The sequence below is a fragment of the Fistularia commersonii genome, chromosome 28, assembly GCF_037954325.1.
Source record: "Fistularia commersonii isolate RoL2024-O1a breed Wild chromosome 28, RoL_Fcom_v1.0, whole genome shotgun sequence".
Lineage (NCBI taxonomy): Eukaryota > Metazoa > Chordata > Actinopteri > Syngnathiformes > Fistulariidae > Fistularia > Fistularia commersonii.
In genome coordinates, this window is record NC_141311.1 from 1,121,221 (window position 1) to 1,141,778 (window position 20,558).

At 44.3% G+C, this 20,558-nt stretch overlaps 2 protein-coding genes across 2 annotated transcripts in view; both read right to left on the reverse strand.

Moving 5' to 3' along the window:
* Positions 1-2,406: 2,406 nt before the first annotated feature.
* Positions 2,407-6,174, reverse strand: LOC147217094 (MAPK regulated corepressor interacting protein 2-like). The gene is made up of 5 exons (XM_086175663.1): positions 5,826-6,174; positions 5,682-5,751; positions 4,536-4,675; positions 3,167-3,292; positions 2,407-2,778 (listed from the first exon to the last, which is right to left on the reverse strand). The coding sequence occupies exons 1-5, from the start codon at positions 5,875-5,877 to the stop codon at positions 2,708-2,710; spliced, it is 459 nt and encodes a 152-aa protein (XP_086031789.1). The 5' UTR covers positions 5,878-6,174; the 3' UTR covers positions 2,407-2,707.
* A 7,886-nt stretch (positions 6,175-14,060) lies between these two features.
* The window catches only part of dnaaf5 (dynein axonemal assembly factor 5), a 29,536-nt gene continuing 23,038 nt past the window's right edge, over positions 14,061-20,558 (reverse strand). The window contains exons 10-13 of the mRNA XM_086175719.1: positions 19,229-19,379; positions 17,319-17,475; positions 17,043-17,234; positions 14,061-14,491 (exon numbers count right to left, since the gene is read on the reverse strand). Coding sequence (XP_086031845.1) covers positions 14,355-14,491; positions 17,043-17,234; positions 17,319-17,475; positions 19,229-19,379 — 637 coding nt within the window. The 3' untranslated portion in view covers positions 14,061-14,354. The remainder of the gene's footprint in view (positions 14,492-17,042; positions 17,235-17,318; positions 17,476-19,228; positions 19,380-20,558) is intronic.

The window sequence follows — 20,558 nt, forward strand, 5'->3', positions numbered from 1 at the left end:
TTGTGTTTTCGTAGACCTAGAAAAAGCATATGACAGGGTGCCAAGAGAGGAGCTCTGGTATTGTATGAGGAAGTCTGGAGTGGCAGAGAAGTATGTTAGACTGGTGCAGGACATGTATGCTCGCTGTGAGACACTGGTACGGTGTGCTGTAGGGGTAACCGAGAAGTTCAAGGTGGAGGTGGGACTCCATCGGGGATCAGCTCTGAGCCCCTTCTTGTTCGCAATGGTGATGGATAGGCTGACAGATGAGGTTAGACAGGAATCCCCATGGACCATGATGTTTGCGGATGACATTGTGATCTGTAGTGAGAGCAGACAACAGGTAGAGGAAAATCTAGAGAGGTGGAGGTATGCTCTGGAAAGGAGAGGAATGAAAGTTAGTCGCAGCAAGACAGAATATATGTGTGTGAACGAGAGGAACTCGGGTGGAACGGTGAGGCTACAGGGAGTGGAGATCAAGAAGCTGGAGGATTTCAGGTACTTAGGGTCAACAGTCCAGAGCGACGGAGAGTGCGGAAAAGAGGTGAAGAGACGGGTCCAAGCAGAAACCAGGAAATTACTTCATAGGATTTTGAATGAATTAATTGGTAAATTCCTCTGTAAAATAAGTATTTGGTCAAATGCTCACAAGAACGGTGAGCAAAACTCCCTGAACCACATGGGAGGACCTAGTGAATGGCCTGCAGAGAGCTGGGACCAAAGTAAGAAAGGTATCAAGTGTATTTCTTTAAATATGTATATGTATGTATGTATGTATTTATTATATATATGTGTTTGTATATGTATATAAATGTCTGTTTACATACATAAACAAATAGTTATACATACTTACATGTAAATATTTATACAAATCCATATAAATATAGGTTTATATATATATACATATAAACACATACATATACATATTCACACATATAAACATACACACATATATATGTATACTTATATGTGTATACATATATCCTTATTTATATCTATTTAAATATATAAATATATATATAAATATATATGCGTATATATATGCATGTATACATATATATGTCTGTGAATATATGTATATTATCCAAATATATATGTATATTTTTATATACATACATACATTTACATATGTTTATATGTGTGTATGTTTTTAAATACAGTATATGTGTATTTTGTTTATAAGTTTATGTTTATATTTATGTATTTGTATATATTTTCATATATTTACATATAAATGTATCAATGTTCATGTATTTATATATGTATATATATATATATATATATATATATATATTTGTGTTTAGATGTATGTATTTGTTTGTGTATTTATACGTATATGTGTGTGTATATATATATATATATATATATATATATATATATATATTGTTTTTTTTTGTGCTTTTGTCATCGGCTTTCACCTTCAGACGATCCCATGTTGAATCTACCTTATACACATATAAAATCATATACTTACTTCTATTTACAGACACACACACACACATATATATATATATACACACACATAAACATATACATACATGTATGTGAATGTATAAATATATTTATACATATACATACATATATGTGAATGTATAAATATATTTATACATATATACACATATACGTACATATGTATGTTTTGTGTGTGTGTGTGTGTGTATATATATATATAAACAGATATGAATATGTATATATAGGTGTAAAAATATTGGTATATATGTCTATATGTATACACATATAAATATGTATACATACATATTTATATGTATATACACACATATATGTATATTTTTCAAATACATTACATATCTAAATGTGTGTATATATTTATATATATACTTATGTTTGTTTATGTTTGTATTTGCAATTAACTTACATACATATATGTATATATATACAGACATGTACAAATATGTACCTATTTATATTTTGGTACATATATATGTTTATTTATACATATATAATCTTTATATGTATGTATATATGTATGAATAAGTATACATATATGTATAAATAAGTATGTATATATACATGCTTGCATGTGTATATACTCATGTATGTGTTTATATTTGTACATTTAGCATGTTAATGGGACTTAAGTGAGGACTACCTTCCAATCACAATGCGCTGCTTTGGATAGCTGTTCTGTTGGACCTTAACGGAATTGTGTGTGTTTTAGCATTCGTACTTGGTGGAATTTACTCAGCAGTTACTATGGCAACAATAAGATCATGGTAGATCCATGGGTCTGCACTTGATTGTCATCCTCCAACTTTGAGGAGCAGTTGCTATCGATGTTTGTTGCATTTGTGCACCGGCTGTTGTTCACGTAAATACTCAGTCGACCTCCCTTGCTCTTAATGTCATGGCGGTGAACGTTGCGGCCGGCTGGCTCCTGACGATTAACACAGCTGACAAAACAAAGGCTTGAAAATACATCTTTTACTGCATTTCAAAAGCTACATGGGAGAAATCTCAGCTCCGACGTTCCAGTGAGCGCGGTCGCCTGGTGCAACGTCAACCGGCGCGTGAAGGCTCAGCACGGGAACGTTTGGAGGTAAAAGGCTGGAGTTCAAGTAAAACGGCGAGCTGTGGTTTGGAGCGTCCCATCGACCACGGCGAGGCCCCGAAAGGCCTTAACGCACTCCCGCCGCTCCCAGAGGGTCGGGAAGGGGTCGTCTCGGCAGCGCAGACGTCCTGGCTCAGGCCTCCACAGGACCCAAGGACGTCAGGAGAGCTTGTCAATGTTGGCCAGGAAGCGCTGGGCCCACCACTCGTCCAGGTCGATGGGAACGAAGGCTGAGAGGAGAAGACGGGAAGAAAATAAAACACGGAACTTGCTACAATCATCATTCAATATGCTGGGAAATCGTCAATTAATGAATATGAGCCTGTTGAGAAGGTGAGCAGTGGTTCAGTTCTGCATGATAACATCATAAAAAAACAAGTCATCTGTTTTGGTGGCTTCGGTCTGAGGATTACGTTACATTCTGTTACAGTGACAGATGCGCTATGCGAACGCCGCTTTTCAAGAATTTCCTGTTTCAAAGGCTCAAAACAAAAGCTGCCTTCCAATTTGACACCAGCTGGTGTAAAACCAGGTCTGATGCCTTCTCAAACATCTCTGACGTTGGATGTTCCTGATATTCCCGGGCAGTTAGCGGCAAGGAAGAGGAGCTGAACTCACCCTCCATAGGAGGGCCAGGGGTGCTGTCTCTGTAGTGGATGGTTCGCCGATCGGCGCCTTGGTCCTGCTCCTGCTTCTGCTCCTGCTTCTGCTGTTCCTGCTGCTGCTGCACCACCTCCTGCCAGGCTGAGAACAACAAGCAGTCAGTTTGTCCCTCTCAAACCCTCCACGACCACCATTTGATTAAATTAACTCATTAACTTGGATTCCAGGAATCCATTATTTTAGTCAAAGGCTCGTGAAACGCTATAGAGTGGACGAATGTCTCCGACTACTGCTGGAAATATCACTTCCTGTGTTGACTAGAACACGGGATACTTTCCAGCTACTAAAGGAAACATCACGGACTTCACAACACATGCTTTTTGAGAAATGAGTTGGGGATCCAAAGAAAAAGTTGAATAAATCACACACACACACACACACACACACACACACACACACACACACACACACACACACACACACACACACACACACACACACACACACACACACACACACACACACACACACACACACACACACACACACACACACACACACACACACACACACGGCTGTGAGTTGCACCTCCTCAAACCTGCAGAGCTTCAACACTGCCTGAATTAGCTGAATTAGCGCTCCCGTGTCAAAGTCCAGTGGTGTGTCTGAGTGTGTGTGTGTGTGTGTGTGTGTGTGGCAAAACTTCTGCAGAGTCATGCCGCTCCAGACAGAAAAACTTTTCGCCCATGTGGACTCGACAAAACACACTGCATGTGACAACTATGGGCGACTGTTATGGCTGTCCGCAGCCTACCAAGTGTGCCTTCACAAAGTCAGTCGGCAGCGAGCGTGTAAGTGTGTGTGTGTGTGTGTGTGTCCTTGCCCGCTGAACAACAAGGTTACTGAAGTTGTTTATGACCTGCGATGGCCGAGCCTCCACAAACAGCGGGGGCCAATAAAAGCAAGATTCAAAAGGAAACACAGGGGCTTCAAGGCCTGTTCGACACACACACACACACACACACACACACACACACACACACACACACACACACACACACACACACACACACACACACACACACACACACACACACACACGCACGCACACGCACACGCAATCACCCTGTCAGAGCCTTTTGTTGGTCATTTCAAAGCACCAAACAACTGGTGCCCTGCCTATCAGTGGCTGAGCAGCTGTGAGGGTGGGGCCCAGGGTTCGGGGTCCGGGGTGGGGGAGGTCTAAGATTGTGAAACAATGTCATTCAAAAAAAAAAAAAAAAACAAATATGGCGACGGGCAAGTTGTGCGTGTGTGTGTGTGTATGTGTGTGTGAGAGCATACGCTCACATCAGAGTCTCATCATCGACTGGTGGATCCTCACCTCCAAACACAAACTTGACATTGTCCTGGTGCGCCGGCGTGAATCTCTCCGCCTGCTGTGCTTGGCTGTGAGGCGGCACCACCGGAGGAGGGAGTTTCCTGCCGTTCAGCCGGTTGAAGACGATCTTGGGCGCCGGCAGGCTGGAGGACAGAGGAGGACAGAGGAGGACAGAGGAGGACAGAGGAGAAAAAACTAGAAAAATCACCCCGGGGCCTTTTCAGCCTTCAGCCAGGCGGAGACCTTAGAGATGGCAGCAGCTGAAATGAAGGGCCGTGTCTTCCCACAAGGTCAAACACACACACACACACACACACACACACGCACACACAGGTTTGGAGGGCATACACACGTGTAGTTACTAAACACACAAACACACTCTTACTACATACATACATACATAACTACAAACACGGACACACACACACACACAAACAGGTTTGGAGGGCATGCACACAAGAAGCTACTAAACACACAAACACACTCTTACTACCTACATACTTAACTACACACACACACACACACACACACACACACACCGTTGGAGGGCATGGACACAAGTAGTTGTAACACACACACACACACACACAAACACACACACACACACACACAGACACACACACACAGTATTACTGGTTAGGAGGGCATGGACACATGAAGTTACTAAACACACACACACTTTCACAGTTGGAGGGCACGGACACAACAAGTAGTTACTTCACACACACACACACACACACACACGCACACAGGTTTGGAGGGCATGGACACATTTAGTTACTAAACACACACTTACACTGTTGGAGGTTATGGACACAACAAGTAGTTACTACATATAAACAAACACACACTCACAAACAAACACACACACACACACACACACACACACACACACACACACACACACACACACACACACAGAGCCTTACAGGTTTGGAAGGTGTGGACACAAGTAGTTACTAAACATACACACCCTTACACAGTTGGAGGCCATGGACAAAAGTAGTTAGTGTATACACACACACACACACACACACACACACACACACACACACACACACACACACACACACAAAGCAAGAGTTGTGGAGGTGTGTTATAAATCACCCCACCTTACACTCCTCACCCCCCACAGACACACGCACTTACTCGGGCATGTTCCAAGAAGTCTGCTTGTGCTTGAAGTCGTTTATTTTGCTTTCGAGCTGCTGCGTGGGTCCTGCGTGGGGGGAGGAGAGGCACTTATTCCACGGGCAGGTGGGGGTCGCGGGTTCCCCGGATGTTCGGACTCACCTGTGCGTCGCTGCGTGACCAGTTTGCTGGGGCCTCGGGTGATCGTGTACATCGCAGCCGCGTGGAAACGTTCACGAGTGGCAAATCGGAGATGGGGGGGGGACGGGAAAGAAGGCACTTCCGGAGAACACGTCGTCCCCACGCCGGGTCCTTTTAGACGCACGCCGGCATGGTGGCGCTATGAAAGCCCACGCAGATCCACGCTCCTGACGTGACGTGTCCGGCAAGCTGCTACCCGAGGATCACAGGGCTGTAGCATGGACGCAGCTCACTCTCTCCCTGTAAATCCCGTCCGTGGACGTCCACGGTCACGGAGGCGGCGTCGACGGCTCCACAATGTCACGCAACCGGGAGCAGCGGCTGTCATTCATAAGACATTGGACGCACGCCGTGTGAGCGCGGCTCCGCCTTCTTCCCCTCCTCCTTCCCGCCTCCCTCCACGCCTTAAAGCGACCGTGTCCGTGGCAGTTCCACGCAGGTCGACCCCCACTCACTCCACCAGCCCACGTGGCCTCCATGCTAAACGTTTTTAAAAACAGAACGCAGAACCGTTTCATTCCGACCTCCTTACTTCCGGGGTTTGCCGTCACTTCCGCCCAAAACAGGGATTCCCCTGTCACGTGATACAGTTTGCTTTCGGGAAGCGGAACTAGTCAACATTGTAGTTTTTATCAGAATCAGAAATTCTTTTTTTTTTTTTCAAATCAACAAATCTGTTTTAGCCAGGGGTAACACAATATAAATACACAATATATACACTATATATAAATCCTTGCACTTAAGACCTTAGAACACTTTATAGCCTTGACTTTGACACTTTATAGTTTTATCTGTATTTCTTATTCTCCCCCCCCCCTTTTTTTTTACTGTTTATACAATTTCCTACTATTATTTATTATTATTATGTTTTACTTGAAACTCTGGCACAACAATTTCCTTTGGGATAAATAAAGTTGTTCTTATCCTTATTCTTATTCTTATTCTTATTATTATATATATATATATATATATATGAGATGAGATGAGAACAACTTTATTCATCCCGAAGGAAATTGTTGTGCCTGTATATACATATATACATATATATATATATATATATATATACACATATATACACAATATATATACATAACAATCAAAAAGCCGTATGAACTAAAATACTGTCTATCTACGTATACACATATACACGAATATGAGACCATTTTTTCCTAAATAAAAGTTTGTTTTTATCGCCTTCGGGGTTTTGAAATCCATTTATAATGATGTTGTATTGATACGTTTCCGATCGAAAGACAAGTTTAGTTTGCTGTTAATCCATTTTCGTTGGTGAATGTGAACAGAAATTCTTTATTCACCAAGTCGTTTTTTCGTACAAGTATTTTGCCGTGGGTTAGCGCACCTAGCGGACAACATAGAATAATAGTAATAATGATAATTAAAAAAAGCATTAAAAATAAATAAGACATTTTATTGAATGACTGTAATTCCAGAAATGTTTTCTTGACATAAAATTTAAATAACAATTCAAAAAAGATGAAAGCGGAAATGATAATAAAAATAATAACATTTATCGCTTTAACTGAAAAATATCTTCACTTCCCCTCAATAAAAAGTGCAGTAGCATCACCCCCGATACAGTAAAAATCATGATGCATTCAAAACTGGTCAGTTAGATTTTTTTTCTTAAAGGGTAACGAGGTATTTCTGTCACAATCAACTTTCAAAGAAATCACATCGACATTTCCCTCTGAGTTTGAACAAGAGGGGAAGTTTCAGCAGTTTTCCTTACACTTTTATTTTTCCAGCCTGCGGAGACGTTGGCAACCAAAGGGTTCAAATGAAGTTGGAAAATCTGTTTTGGCTCACGATACAAGACATTTCTACCGGTTGAACACGTTCCTCCTTTAACTACACAGGTGGTTGCACTGATCAAAGAAAAACATCCATAAAACCCGTAGGGGAAACATTCATTTAATAATTAACACACCCATTTATTAAACATTACAGACGTAAGGAATGCACAAACCGTCGGCCTGGCGGTCGGCGTTTCTCAGAATCTGTCCACAAGATAAAACCATATCTGAAATGTAAAAAAGCGAAATGAGAAATCACGCCTGTGGGTCAACTTTCAGTCCGTCCTCAATGAAACACACTTCCACGGGTGAATCTGCCCTCCGCTGGTTCGTGTGTTTACAGTACACACACCTGAGGTAAGTACCACGTAATTATACTTACGCGCACACAATCGTGTTTACAATGCAGCCAGACTTCAACGAGTGATGCTACAAGTTAAAGACAGACATCTGGACTCCTCCTGGGGTTGGATTTAAGTCAGTTGTGGTGCCCCGCCAGACCTTTATTGATACAATTAATCTAACTCTGGCCTCATAACCCCTCCGGAGTCTCCTCCACGCAGGCAGTGGAGCTGACAGAGTTCCCCTGAGGTGGCGGTGGCGCCGCCGTCACCTGTATTTGAACATGTTAATGTTCACGGGATTTTTGTTTGTCAAATCAAACTTTTGGACCAGATGAAAGTCAGCGCCTGGACTTTGAGCTCGGAGGTAACATTAGGAGAAACGTTTTATCAGTGAGCGATTGCGAGCCTTTCTTGTCAAGGGCTCGAGCTTCAACCGGGTTCTAGTTTTGCCGTGGCAAGGGGAGGGACGAGAAGAAAGCGTGCACGTGTTGTTGATAGCTAATGCAGTTGGGGCTTTAAAGGGTCAAAAATCAGAGGCGGGCCGTTGGGGCCTGCAAGGCCTTCTCTGCTGGCCTAAAAAGTATCTGACTCACACACTGATTTTAATTATATTTTGTCTGTGAAACCAATGAGATGTTGAGTTTTAACACCAAGGCCTTCTAGAAGGGTACGGTAACCTCAGTGTGTCAAACACCTTTTGATTGGATAGTCAGAGAGTGTACTAGCCAGAGCTAGCAAGCTGCATCTGTAGAACACAAATATAGTTGTGTTGATATAATAGCCAACCTTCAGCCAACCCATGATGGCTGAAGGAAGACAAAAAATTGGTTGTGGTTGCAGATTTCCACTGATCGACATGGTGTTTGGAGCCATTCTGGGTTTGTCAATTGAGTTGCCCGACCGAGGCAGCAACAACACACTAGAGTTCTGCTGGATACTTAAAAGCAACGGTTTTGGGGAAATCAGAGTGGATCTACAGCTGAGTGAGCAAGTGTGCAGGGAAACAGTGGTCCATGTTGAAAAGGTGAAGAAAAATGTGTAAAAAGACTGGTAGACTGAGACATTTTTGGGCAAGTGGGAACTTTCATTTTGAGGATGCAATGAAAGTGCTGGATCGCGATCATTTCTGCGATGTAACGGCTCTTTATACTGCATTTCTGCATAATGAGATGTTTTTTATCAACATAAAACAGTTATTGAGGGGTGGATCGACAAATGTAGTAGTACTACTGGTGTTTTTTTTTTAAATGTCATACCAGCATTTTTATTTACATATACAAACTGTTCCAAAGAAAAAAAAAGCACATTTAAAAAGAAAAAAACGTTATTATCTCTCACCTTTACTTACAAATGAAGTCCATGTGCCGCTCCTTTTGAGGAAAAGCATCAATAAGTTGCTTGTAGAAGTCTTCCTTATCTTTCTTCAGTTTTAAAAGTCTCTGTGTCTCAATGGAAATCACTGCCAGTGAAGACAGTTGTCCTCGATCTGTTCCCACTGTATGCTTAGAGTCTTTTCGGTGCCGAGAACGAGCGCTCCGCCGATGCTGTCGTAGCCGGAACGGTGACCACCGGCCGGAGCAACTTTGTCGTCTCGGGAACAGTTTGAATGAGATCCCTCTGGGCCAAAAAGTTGAGGAGCTGCCCAGGAGATTTACATTCATCCCTCACCGTTTGTGACTTGCGAACTGTTTACTGTAGCTTGCTATTGCTAATTCTATTATTCCGTAGCCGACTAGTAAGAAGGATCCTTGGGATCAGCGGCGCCCCCTACCGTGAGGCACCGTCACAGCGTGCCTCACTTAATGTGTCTTTGCAGTCGTTTTATGATTACGAGAAACACGTTACAGTTGTTGACGAAAAACATTATACACATCAGCTAAACTATGGAAATTTAGTTTATATATTTAAAGTGTTTTTATTTATAGTGACATCCACAGAGACAGCAATACGGTGTCAGTGCATAGCATGCTAGCACAGTTAGCAGAATCATTGTGAAGTCCATAGTCTGCTCAGCTGGTTACTGTGTCACCGCACGTCTCTTCTTCATATTTGAACAGTAAATGTGAATTTTTTTTCAGCGATTTTGAAAAAAAAAAAAAAAAACTACAAATGGTGTAGTTAATTGGAAAATTACTTTAGAAATCACTGAATAAATATAACCATTTAATTTCTTTTTTCATTTTACATTTTTTCCATGATGACTGGTGAGGCCCGGCCTCCCCCTGCCTCTACTAACTGAACATTACTGGAATTCACTGAGCTCCTGAGAGCGACCCATTCTTTCACAATTTTTTCTTTCGGAACACCTGATTCTCATTATTAATATTATTATGATTGCATTTTACAGCCTGCAGGCCACATCCGGCCCGCATAACTACTTTCTTTGAATATTTTAATGAGTATTTTCAATCAATATTGAATTTAGAAACTCCTTATTTTTTCCTTTTGTTTAATTTGGTATGGACGATTACATATAATATAACATCAGTACATTTATAGGATTATTAATGATTTTAAAATTAAAATCAAATTAAAACATTTAAACAATTCAAATATTTAAATTGAAATTTCATTTTGTTCAATTTACATGACACCTTGATGGCATGTGCATAAAAATTAAACAGGAAATGTGGCCCGCCAGCCAAAATAATATATGATAAATATGATCAGTGTTGGCAGTGCAAGTAAAACACTGAGCGCAGCTTTGAGTGCAACTCACAAAGTGCAAGTGCGAGGATGAATGTAGTTTAAATGGCAGTAGTTGCATGTGCAGTGCTGCATGTAAAGGGCAGAAAATGAATGAATGTCAGCTGTTTAGGACTGCGATGGCACTGTTAGAACGAGTTCTTCAGTCATGTCCTTCTACATTTCACACTCCTGTACCTCTGGCCGGAGGATAGGAAAGCTCTCCCGTGGTAGATGCTCTGCAGAGAAGACAGTGCGGTTCTGGTGATCCTCTGCAGTCTTTACCACCTGCTGCAGGCGTCTGCAGTCACATATAGACATACTGTACATATTTATATAAACACTATAAGGCCAAAAGTATCCAGCGTGGACCTGTGATAGGAGGCCACCGGTTGGACAAATCCAGTCGCTCCCAAATATTCCACAGTCAACGTTCGGCTGGATTAGAAGAACACGGAAGTGTTTGGGAACGACAGCAACTCATGTAAACTGAGGGAGCGGGATCAACGGATGCTGAGGCGCACAGCGACAAGAGGTCGGCAACTTTCTGCAGAGTCAGAGGCTACAGACCTCCAAACTTCTTCAGATTAGCCGCAGAAGAGTGCGACGAGAGCTTCATGGAATGGGTTTCCACGGCCGAGCGGCCGCATCCGAGCCTTGCCATGCAAAGTGTGGGATGCAGTGGTGGAAAGCAGGTGGAGAAACCTTCTCTGGAGTGACCAATGTTCTCCATCCGGCCATCTGATGGACGAGTCCGGGTTTGGCGGTCGCCAAGACAACGCTACTTGTCTGACTGCATTGTGCCAAGTGTGAAGTTTGGCAGAGGGGGGATTATGGTTTTCAGGAGCTGCGCTTTTTGCTACTTAGTTCCAGTGAAAGGATCTCTGAAAGCTTCAGCATGGCAAGATATTTTGGACAATTCCGTGGGAACAGTTCGGAGCTGGACCCTTCCTTTTCCAACACGACTGTGGATGTGGATGTGTTTATTTTTTACGCTACCCGATGGATGGTTTTGGGTTTGAAGGAGCAGACGCTGTTGGAGTTGTAAAATACTGGAATCTTCTTGTTGGAGAGTAATTCTAATTCATGCTGGTCTGAGTTAAAACCTGTAAAGAGGAGACTGAGGTTATCATAAGAAATAACACAGACAAGCGACTATTCTTTTGTGCTCTGCAGAGGGGGAGACTCAGCGCGCTCTTTGGAGCCAAGATCCAGAGAATCCCACCGAGTTCCTCCTTGCTCGGCTTTTTATTGTGTGAAAGTGTCTTATTTACATATCAACATTCATTGGATAGTATAGTTCATGCATATGTTAAGTTGTCCAGGATGATATACAGGTGTGGGCAGGTTTCTGTCCAGAAGTGTTTATCCTTGTTTAGATTTACATTTACGGGGGGTAGGTTTTTATCTAAAGATGTTTACGACCATTGGAATCTTGGAGGGCCCAATTCTTGTTAGAGGACAAAGGTCTTTTGTGCTCTAGCATGTCTGGCTAACTTCATGTGAGTAGTCGAAATAACATAGTTATAGAAATAGAGAGAAAACTCTAACACTTCTCGTTGGTGGGATCCTGCACTGATGTCGCCTGTCTGCTGCAGAGGAAAACAAACGGGTTTATTATTTACCTTTTCGACACTGAAGAGGACGTTCAGCCGCTGCTTGGTGGACTCCTCCGCCACCTCCTGCAGAGTCTGGACCTTCTCTGGTGAACCTCTGCCCACCAAGCGGGAGACCGACGTCATGGATGTTGGGACAAAGGTTCATCGAGAAGGTGAGGGTCCATCAGAGATCAGCTGATGTTCCTGGACCTACTTGAACCAGTGAAACGCGGAAGTAGGTCGAGATCATCCTCTCATTGACACATCTGGACAATGCGGGGTCTCCAATGAAACCTCCTGCATGTTCCTGGACGGTGGGAGGAACCCAGAGGAACCCCAGGCAGACACCAGGAGAACATGGAGGCTCCACACAGAAAGACCTCCGGTGGGAATCCAACCTGCGACCTTCTGGCTGAGAGGCAGAAGCTCTAACACTCTGCTGCCTTGACACATTTTCAGTTTTTGTTTTAAAAAAATAAATATTTATTCGCAATTATTTACAATCATAAGCAAATCTACTGAACTCAAAGGTTTTTGAGCGTGAGCGGAGAAGACAGAGGAGAGAGCATCCACGGTTTGGAGCTGGAGGATCAGCGATGAAGATGTGGAGGTTCCTCTGAAGTGACAAGGATCTGGAATGAGTCCATCAGAGAGACACGTCAGATGTTCTGGAGATAAAATCTGAGATGGTTTGGACGGAGGAGGGATGGTGAACACCTGGGTAGAAGGATGCTGAGGTTGGAGGAGGATTAGAGGAAGACCAGAGAGGAGGTTTATGGACAGAGGGATAGAAGATTGAGGCAGAAGATTGGCTGGGAAGGGAGCAGCCAAAACGAGAAGAAGTATTTTGTATCTTCTCCTCTTCAGGAGCTGCTGCAGGGATTCCATGACGGTGCAATTCTGCCCGGGGTCGTTCACCTTGGCGACCACTAGAGGGCGCCATTGTCTGTTTATAATGAAAACTTAATGATCCTTTACATTTATTTCCAATTTTAAAAGGGTTGATTTCACTGTAAAGTAAATTTTTGAGTTTTAAAAAAGCAGGAAATTATATATTTAAAAAAAACAAACAGCACTTTATAGTTAAAGGTAGTAAACAGTGACTCAGCACCTTCATCTGAAGCAATGCTCCTGATTCTGAATGCACACACACACACACACACACACACACACACACACGTCTCTGTGATCCAGGTGATCAGATGCCCCTCACCCCGAACAGGTGAAGCTCCAGGTGACATCTAGTCCACCGCTCTCACCCTCAACGCTGCAGAGATGTGCACCAGTCGCCCTGGTTCTCTGCTGGATTTCATGCCCGCCGTGCAAAACCTGATGGATTCCAAAGCTCCTCGTCGCTTGTGGGTGTTGTGCGTCACGCGTCGTCCTCTGGAGGGCGCACAGATCCCACAGCTGCTGTCCTCTGGTCCTCTTTGGCTGAAGAAGAAGCATCTGGCGTTTGCATTGGGAGCTCCTCGGAGTTCTGGTCTGACCTTCTCCGTCCAGACTGTTAATGTCATCTTGTTTCCCGTCGAGGACTCCGCTTTTCGGAAACTCGCCGTCACGACGCTCCTGCAGACGTTCGCGTCGGTCACACGGATCTCCTCGCCGCAAACGTCGCAAACGTTCCCGTCGCGCTGCCAGCTTTAGACGTCGACGGGCTGCAGTTTAAAGCTATGTTGCTATTTCACACAAATTACAGAAGGATCAGACAAATATGTATCATAAAGAATGTGATATATATCATTTCTAAACCAGGCGGGTCCAAAAAGCCATTTATTTTCATAAATAACAAAGCAATACAAGGTAAAGGCTAAAACAAAGGGATAAAGAAGACACGGTGTGCTGCAAACCTGCAAACTATAAAATTTAATCAAGGTCTCATTAAGAAAAAGACAGCAGGTTCATGAAGGTAAATAAAAGGAAAAAAATAGACTTCGTATTCTGACATAAAGGCCTCATTATAATCCCACTTTCTCACTTCATGTTAAAATCGATTTGCGATCATTTTTAAGGTATCAAAAAAAGTGCATCGCCCTCGCCTTGCTGTTTTTACCGAGGCGGCGGGATCGAGCCGATGTGCTGCAGCAGGAGGTCGCAGCGCTCGGGGCTCCGCTGTTTATCCCTCGCCGCCTCCGCCTCCTTCTGCAGGAGCTCCGGGTGGACGGAGCCGGCGTCCTTCAGGATCTCTGCAAACACAAAGCGGGACTCGTCAGCGCCGTCTCGTCCAGAAAAACGACTCTTTTGAAACACGCTTCACTTAAAGTCCTGCTTTTTTGTCCAGCAGTCGGGAGAGATGATGAGAACAACTTTATTTATCCCGAGGGAAATTGTTGTTCAAGCAAAAACATGACAATCATAGATAATAGCAGGAAGGAGGGAGAATAAGAAATACAATAAAATATAAATTGTCAAGGTTAAGGCTATCAAGTGTTTTAAGGTCTTAAGTACAAAGATTTGAAGATTCCCCGCGGCTGAAGGGAGAAGATTAAAAATCTGATAGCCTCAGGTAGGAAAGACCTCCTGTGGCGTTCAGTGGAGCTCCTCGGTGGTATCAGTCTACGACTGAAAGAGCTCTGACAGGACGTCAGTGTCCATGCAGGGGGTGATGGATGTTGTCCATGATGCTGAGGAGCTTCCTCATCATCCTCCTCTCTGAAACCTACACAACAGACTCCAGCTCCACTCCCAGGACGGATCCAGCTCTCCTGATGAGATGTTGAGTCTGTTGGTGTCAGCTGTCTTGATCCTGCTGCCCAGCACACAACAGCGTAGAAGATGGCGCTGGACACCACTGAGTGGTAAAACATCTGCAGCATGGTCCTGCAGACGTTGAAAGATCTGAGCCTCCTGAGGAAGAACAGGCGGCTCTGACCCTTCTTGAAGATGGCGTTGGTGTTCAAGGTCCAGTCCAGTTTATTGTCCAAGTGGACACCCAGGTATTTGTAGGTGTCCACAATGTCCACTCCTGTACCCCTGATGGTGACGGGATTCAGGTGGGTCCTTCGTTTCCTGAAATCCACCACCAGCTTCCACTCCCCCGCCGCCACGCGCATATTCGTCGACTTTATGCCACACGGAAGCGTCGACTTCACGCGAGCGCATCACCCGACACCGCCCTTTGTTCTGGTCCGGAGGCGGAGGGGGATTTTCTTTTTCTTTTTGCGTAAACCGCCGAGATGAGAGGGGCCAGAACGGGCCTTTGACGTTAATGAGAACAATGATGGCTTCTCAGAAGTGAGCTGCACCCATGCCAAGGCCGAGTGTGTGTGTGTGTGTGTGTGTGTGTGCGTGTTGCCGGGATAACCGAGGAACCGGAGGAGCGACGGGGCGGCAGCGGCGTCCGTCACGCTGTCGGGACACGTTACAGACATCAAGACACGACGCGGGTTTGCGTTTGAAATCGAAGGAGCTGCCGGGCTATTAAAAAAGGAGAAGACAGAAACAAAAAGGGCGGGACGGCGGCTTCAAAGAAATCCGGGCGCGAGCGTCTGCTGAGGGTGCTGTCAGATGGAGGCCGTCGCCTCGTCTTACACGCAGGTTGGAGCTGCCGCGGCGCCGACATGCAGGGAGGACACCAGCAGAAAAAGGAGCGACCCGCCGCCACCGCCGCCGCCGCCGCCGCCGCCCCAAAGGGGAAATACAAACGCAGATAAAGCGACCCGGATCACGAAGCGTGCATGTGGAAACAAAAACACGCAGGAAGCAATGTTCCCTCTAATTTTTCATGTGTCTGGGCAAACAGACAACACTGTGAGCAACATTAGATGTGCACGCTTTGCAACACATCTGGGAATCCCAGGTTTGATTCTTACACACAGTCTCATTCATTGATTGAGTTCACGTGTAGTTTTGGATTTGTTGAACCGACGGCGTCGATGCATTCATTTTGATGGGAAGTAAAATATTGTCGGTGAGAACTTTAACTTGCTCAGGGTATTTTATTTTACTTTATTCATTTTTAAAATTTTATTTTAAATTTGAAGATCATGGGGATCTATGTTCTGCTAAGTTCTGCTTCTTCATGAATACATTAGGACTCAAATAGACATTATTTTTCTTAAAAGTAACCTTCAACCCAATTTTTTTTTTTCGAAGTTCAAAATATTTTACTTGATATTTACTTAATATCTTACATAATATTTTACTTAAAAATAACCTTCAACCCAATTTTTTTTTTTCGAAGTTCAAAATATTTTGCTTCATATTTACTTAATACTTCACATACTATTTTACTTCAAAGTAACCTTCAACCCCAATTTTTTTTTTTTGAAGTTCAAAATATTTTACTTAATACTTACTTAATATTTTACATAATATTTTACTTAAAACTTTAAAACTTGAAAATAACCTTCAACCCAATTTTTTTTTCAAATTTCAAAATATTTTACTTCATATTTACTTGATATTTTGCATAATATTTTACTTAAAAGTATCCTTCAACCCAATTTTTTATTATTTTTTTCAAAGTTCAAAATATTTTGTTGCACGCAGAAATTTTGTTTTCTCTGCAGTCGTTCATTGCAACACATTTGTTTATACATTCAATTATTGTCACATGTACAGTGTAGAAATGTGTTACCCAGTACAGTGAGATTCCTACTTTGATATCCGCAGTGCATTTGGATGCACAGTATAAAAATATCTAAAAAATATGTAATGTTACATGCCGTGTTAATTCATTTTAAAATTCAAAAGGGTTGTGTGTCGCAGATCTGGCCTCGCGTCGCCACCTCTCACCTAACACCTGGTCCTGCACCGAGCCGTCGGGGTCGTCCAGGTACAGGAGGAGCTGCTGGAAGAGGAGGCGCAGGTGGGGGGCGAAGAGCTCCGGCTCGTAGCCGTCCTTCAGGGAAGACAACCAGAAGCCCAGAGCCCGCAGGGCTACGCCGCGCACCTCCTCGCTGCTGTCGTCCAGACGCTTCAGCAGCTCTGTCGACAAACCGGCGGAAGGAGAGTCTTTTTACTCGAATCGCGGTTAATCGTCGACACCTTCGAAAGTGCGTTTTTCCTCACCGGGGTAGAGCTTGTTGAGGGCGTCGGGCTGCAGAAGAGGCCCGACGAGTCTCAACATGGCGGACAGACAGCGACAGGCCAACAGTCTGCACATCTTGGAGTCCTCCTCCAGGGCGGACAGAACCTGGGGGCTCAGCTTCTCCTCCATGTTCAGCAGCTGCGACCGGAAGGTACGTGTTCAGCGAGACGACGGGCTTGTTACGGTCTTTTAAATCTGAAAAGGCCGATGGAGGACGCAGCCCACGCCTTTTTGTAGAAATGGATAAAACCTCTGTCTTTGGAATTGTAAAGCGAAAGACAAAACATCGAAGGAAAAAAAAAAAGAACTCATGCGTGGGGGGGAGGAAGAGGAGGAAAGTTTGACGGCGAGGCGATCCGGCATTACGTCAGCGTCAACCGGAGGGAGCCAAACGTAACCGGAGCTGCAAACTGTTTTCACAGGGAGAGGAAACAAAGCTGCGCTAACTGTTCCGCCGCCGGCCCGCGGACGCAGAGTTATCAAAATTACCGAGGGCTGCCGTCTTTTTTTTTTTTTTCCCGCCTCTCCGGTGTTACGTAACACGGCGGTCGAACAGCGCCGGGTCTGTGCGAGGGGAGCTCGGGTCCCGCGAGATAAGTTTCATCGCGCCGTCGCCGCCGTGTTTGCTTTGGCTCCTGTTAAAAAGGCCGAGCGCGCGGTGTCAGTTTCACCTGGTCACTCCGCAAACGCCCGGGCAAACACGGCCAGATGCGCGTGAACACACACACACACACACACACACACACAGCGTAACCGTGCTCTGACAGGCAGGTGCAAGGGCACGTCCCCGGTAATGGCTCCTCGCTGCACCCGGAGGCCAGAACAGTGCGAGCTTTGTTCCTCAAGGACAAAGGTATGTGAACCCGCTTGTCCCCTTGCACACCTGCTACCTGCCGAGGCCGGAGCAGCGGCCGCCGCCCCGTGCTCCGGCATTTCCATGCCATCTGAGCGGACGGTTCAGGGGGACACACCCACGGGAGGTGAATAGGGAAATGCAGTGCGGTGCTCCATGAGGCCTTCAGAAGACATTTCAGCTAAATTTGACCGCTGCATTTAACCTGTCATGGATGAACCTTGCTAAAGGCAGCTAGTCCCTCCTAGCTGGACGACCTGCTTGTGCAATAAAACCACTACAGATGGTTCAGAATGCTGCAGCACGGTTGGTATTCACTCAACCCAAAAGGGCTCATGTTACACCTCTGTTCATCCAGGAGCTGCCAGGATCAAGCACAAGGCCCTGACCCTGGCCTTCAAAACCACCTCAGGAACAGGTCCAGCATATCTGAACCAAATGATAAGACCTTATGTTCCTGGCAGAGAGCTGCGTTCCTCTAATACAAACCTACTAGTAGTACCTTCTGCTCGCTCTAAGCGATCTCAGGCCAAACTGTTCTCAGTTCTACTACCTCAGTGGTGGAACAAACTTCCGGAAGCAACAAGACCAGCATCATCTCTCTCAACCTTCAAGAAACAAGTAAAAACTTTTCTCTTTCAGGACTTTTTACTGCGCTGATGCCCCAGATCAGGTTAGGCACCAAGTTAGGCTATGCAGTGTGTGTGTGTATGTACATTTGTGTATGTCTTTGTCAAAAAAAAAAAAAAAAAACAACCCTCACTAACCCCAGCTTACTGTTGTGTATATTTCCTGTGCATCTTGTATTTGCAAGTGTTATTTGCAGTGCTTATGTCCTCTATTGTAAGTCGCTTTGGATAAAAGCGTCTGCCAAATGTAATGTAATGTAATGTAATGTAATGTAATGTAATGTATTGTAATGTAATGCAATGTAAGGAACAGCGGCAAGGGAGCAGTTAGGGGTCAACAACACGTTTCTTTTGAAGGGAGCGTGTTTTTGAAGGGAGCTAAGTTAGGGCGTTAGCGTCCTGGTCGTACCTGTTGCGGCGTGATCGCCTCTCCGTGCAGCACCGCCAGCAGGCAGCTGACGGCCGAGGTCCGGACGGCGGCGGCCGTCCGTCCCGCTTGCCAGACCAGGTTGGGGATCAGGATCTCGCCCACGAAGCTCTCCGACTCGTCGCGGAAACGTCTGGAAGACGGCGGGGAGAGATAAACACGGGATTTATTATATTTCGAGCGCGGAACACAACTGCTGAGATCATTAGAGACTCGCCGTTTCCCACACTCCCTCTGCGAGGGGGCAGAAAGGAGCAGAGGGGGAGGGGAAATGGCAAGAACAAGACGTCTGGGTGTCCTCATCTCCCTTTCCAAGCTTGTCAGGTGTTCCCACACTCCTACGCTCTGTCAGCAACCTTTTAACGGGGGATGCGGGGAGGGGGGGCTCGTCGTCACAACAGATCCGGTCAGGTATTTGAGACGAGCGACCGGGCCGAGCCGTCCGGGTGTCAGCAGGGGGCGGCGGCGATCCACAAATGCAGAGCTGCTGCAAGAGGGCCGGCCAGGACACGGTTGGTGGAACTCCTCACTTTGACAAGCTGAGTGTCTTCAGTGCGGTAAATGTTTTACTGTACAAAAACCCCTACTTTTATGTAAATTTATTACATAATATCATTTACATCTACTTAAAAATACACATGTATATGTGTTACATATATTTTTAAATATTTTTCCTTTGTATGTATTTATTCATTCTGATCTTTACTGTCCTTTTTATTTTATTTTTATTATTATTATTATTATTATTTATTGTTCTTTTTAAATAGAGTTCTGGAACCTCAGTCAACCCTTAACCAGCCTCCCGCAAACTGTTATCAACCGAGCATCGACTCTAATACAGTCTTATACAGCACACGAAACACTTTTGGATCATTGCAACGTTCAATAAACATTTAAATGCAATACAAAATGTACAGGAAATGAGTAAATTAAGAATTATATTCAATGTAAAATAAACAAAAAATAAATAAATGGATAAATAAAAATAAAAATAAATTATTTATGGAAAAAAAATCAAATGTTACATTTTTAATAAATCATTTTATAGCGTACTCACCATTGAAACTACAATTAATTTGTTTTGGCTCGTTTTACTGAAGCTTAAGGTTGCTGTCGTCTTAACTGCCTCTTTCTTAATGTACTCAACAGTAGATTGATTAATGCTGTAATGGCAGCCAAGTTTTATCTTTCCAGCGATAGCCGGCATCTTCCTGCCATACCGGACGTTTGGGTCGATGCCGGGCGTTTAGGTATACGTGGTATAGCGTGGGGTATCGTAATAAAATGACACAAACTAAATAGCACAGAGTGG

Excerpts from the sequence above, each read along its gene's own strand:
- LOC147217094 (XM_086175663.1), bottom strand. The coding sequence starts at position 5,877 with ATGTACACGATCACCCGAGGCCCCAGCAAACTGGTCACGCAGCGACGC. Across the intron at positions 5,752-5,825 it reads GGTCACGCAGCGACGCACAG|GACCCACGCAGCAGCTCGAA; the intron begins GTGAGTCCGAAC and ends CCCCCCACGCAG. Across the intron at positions 3,293-4,535 it reads TGTCAAGTTTGTGTTTGGAG|CCTGGCAGGAGGTGGTGCAG; the intron begins GTGAGGATCCAC and ends TGTTGTTCTCAG.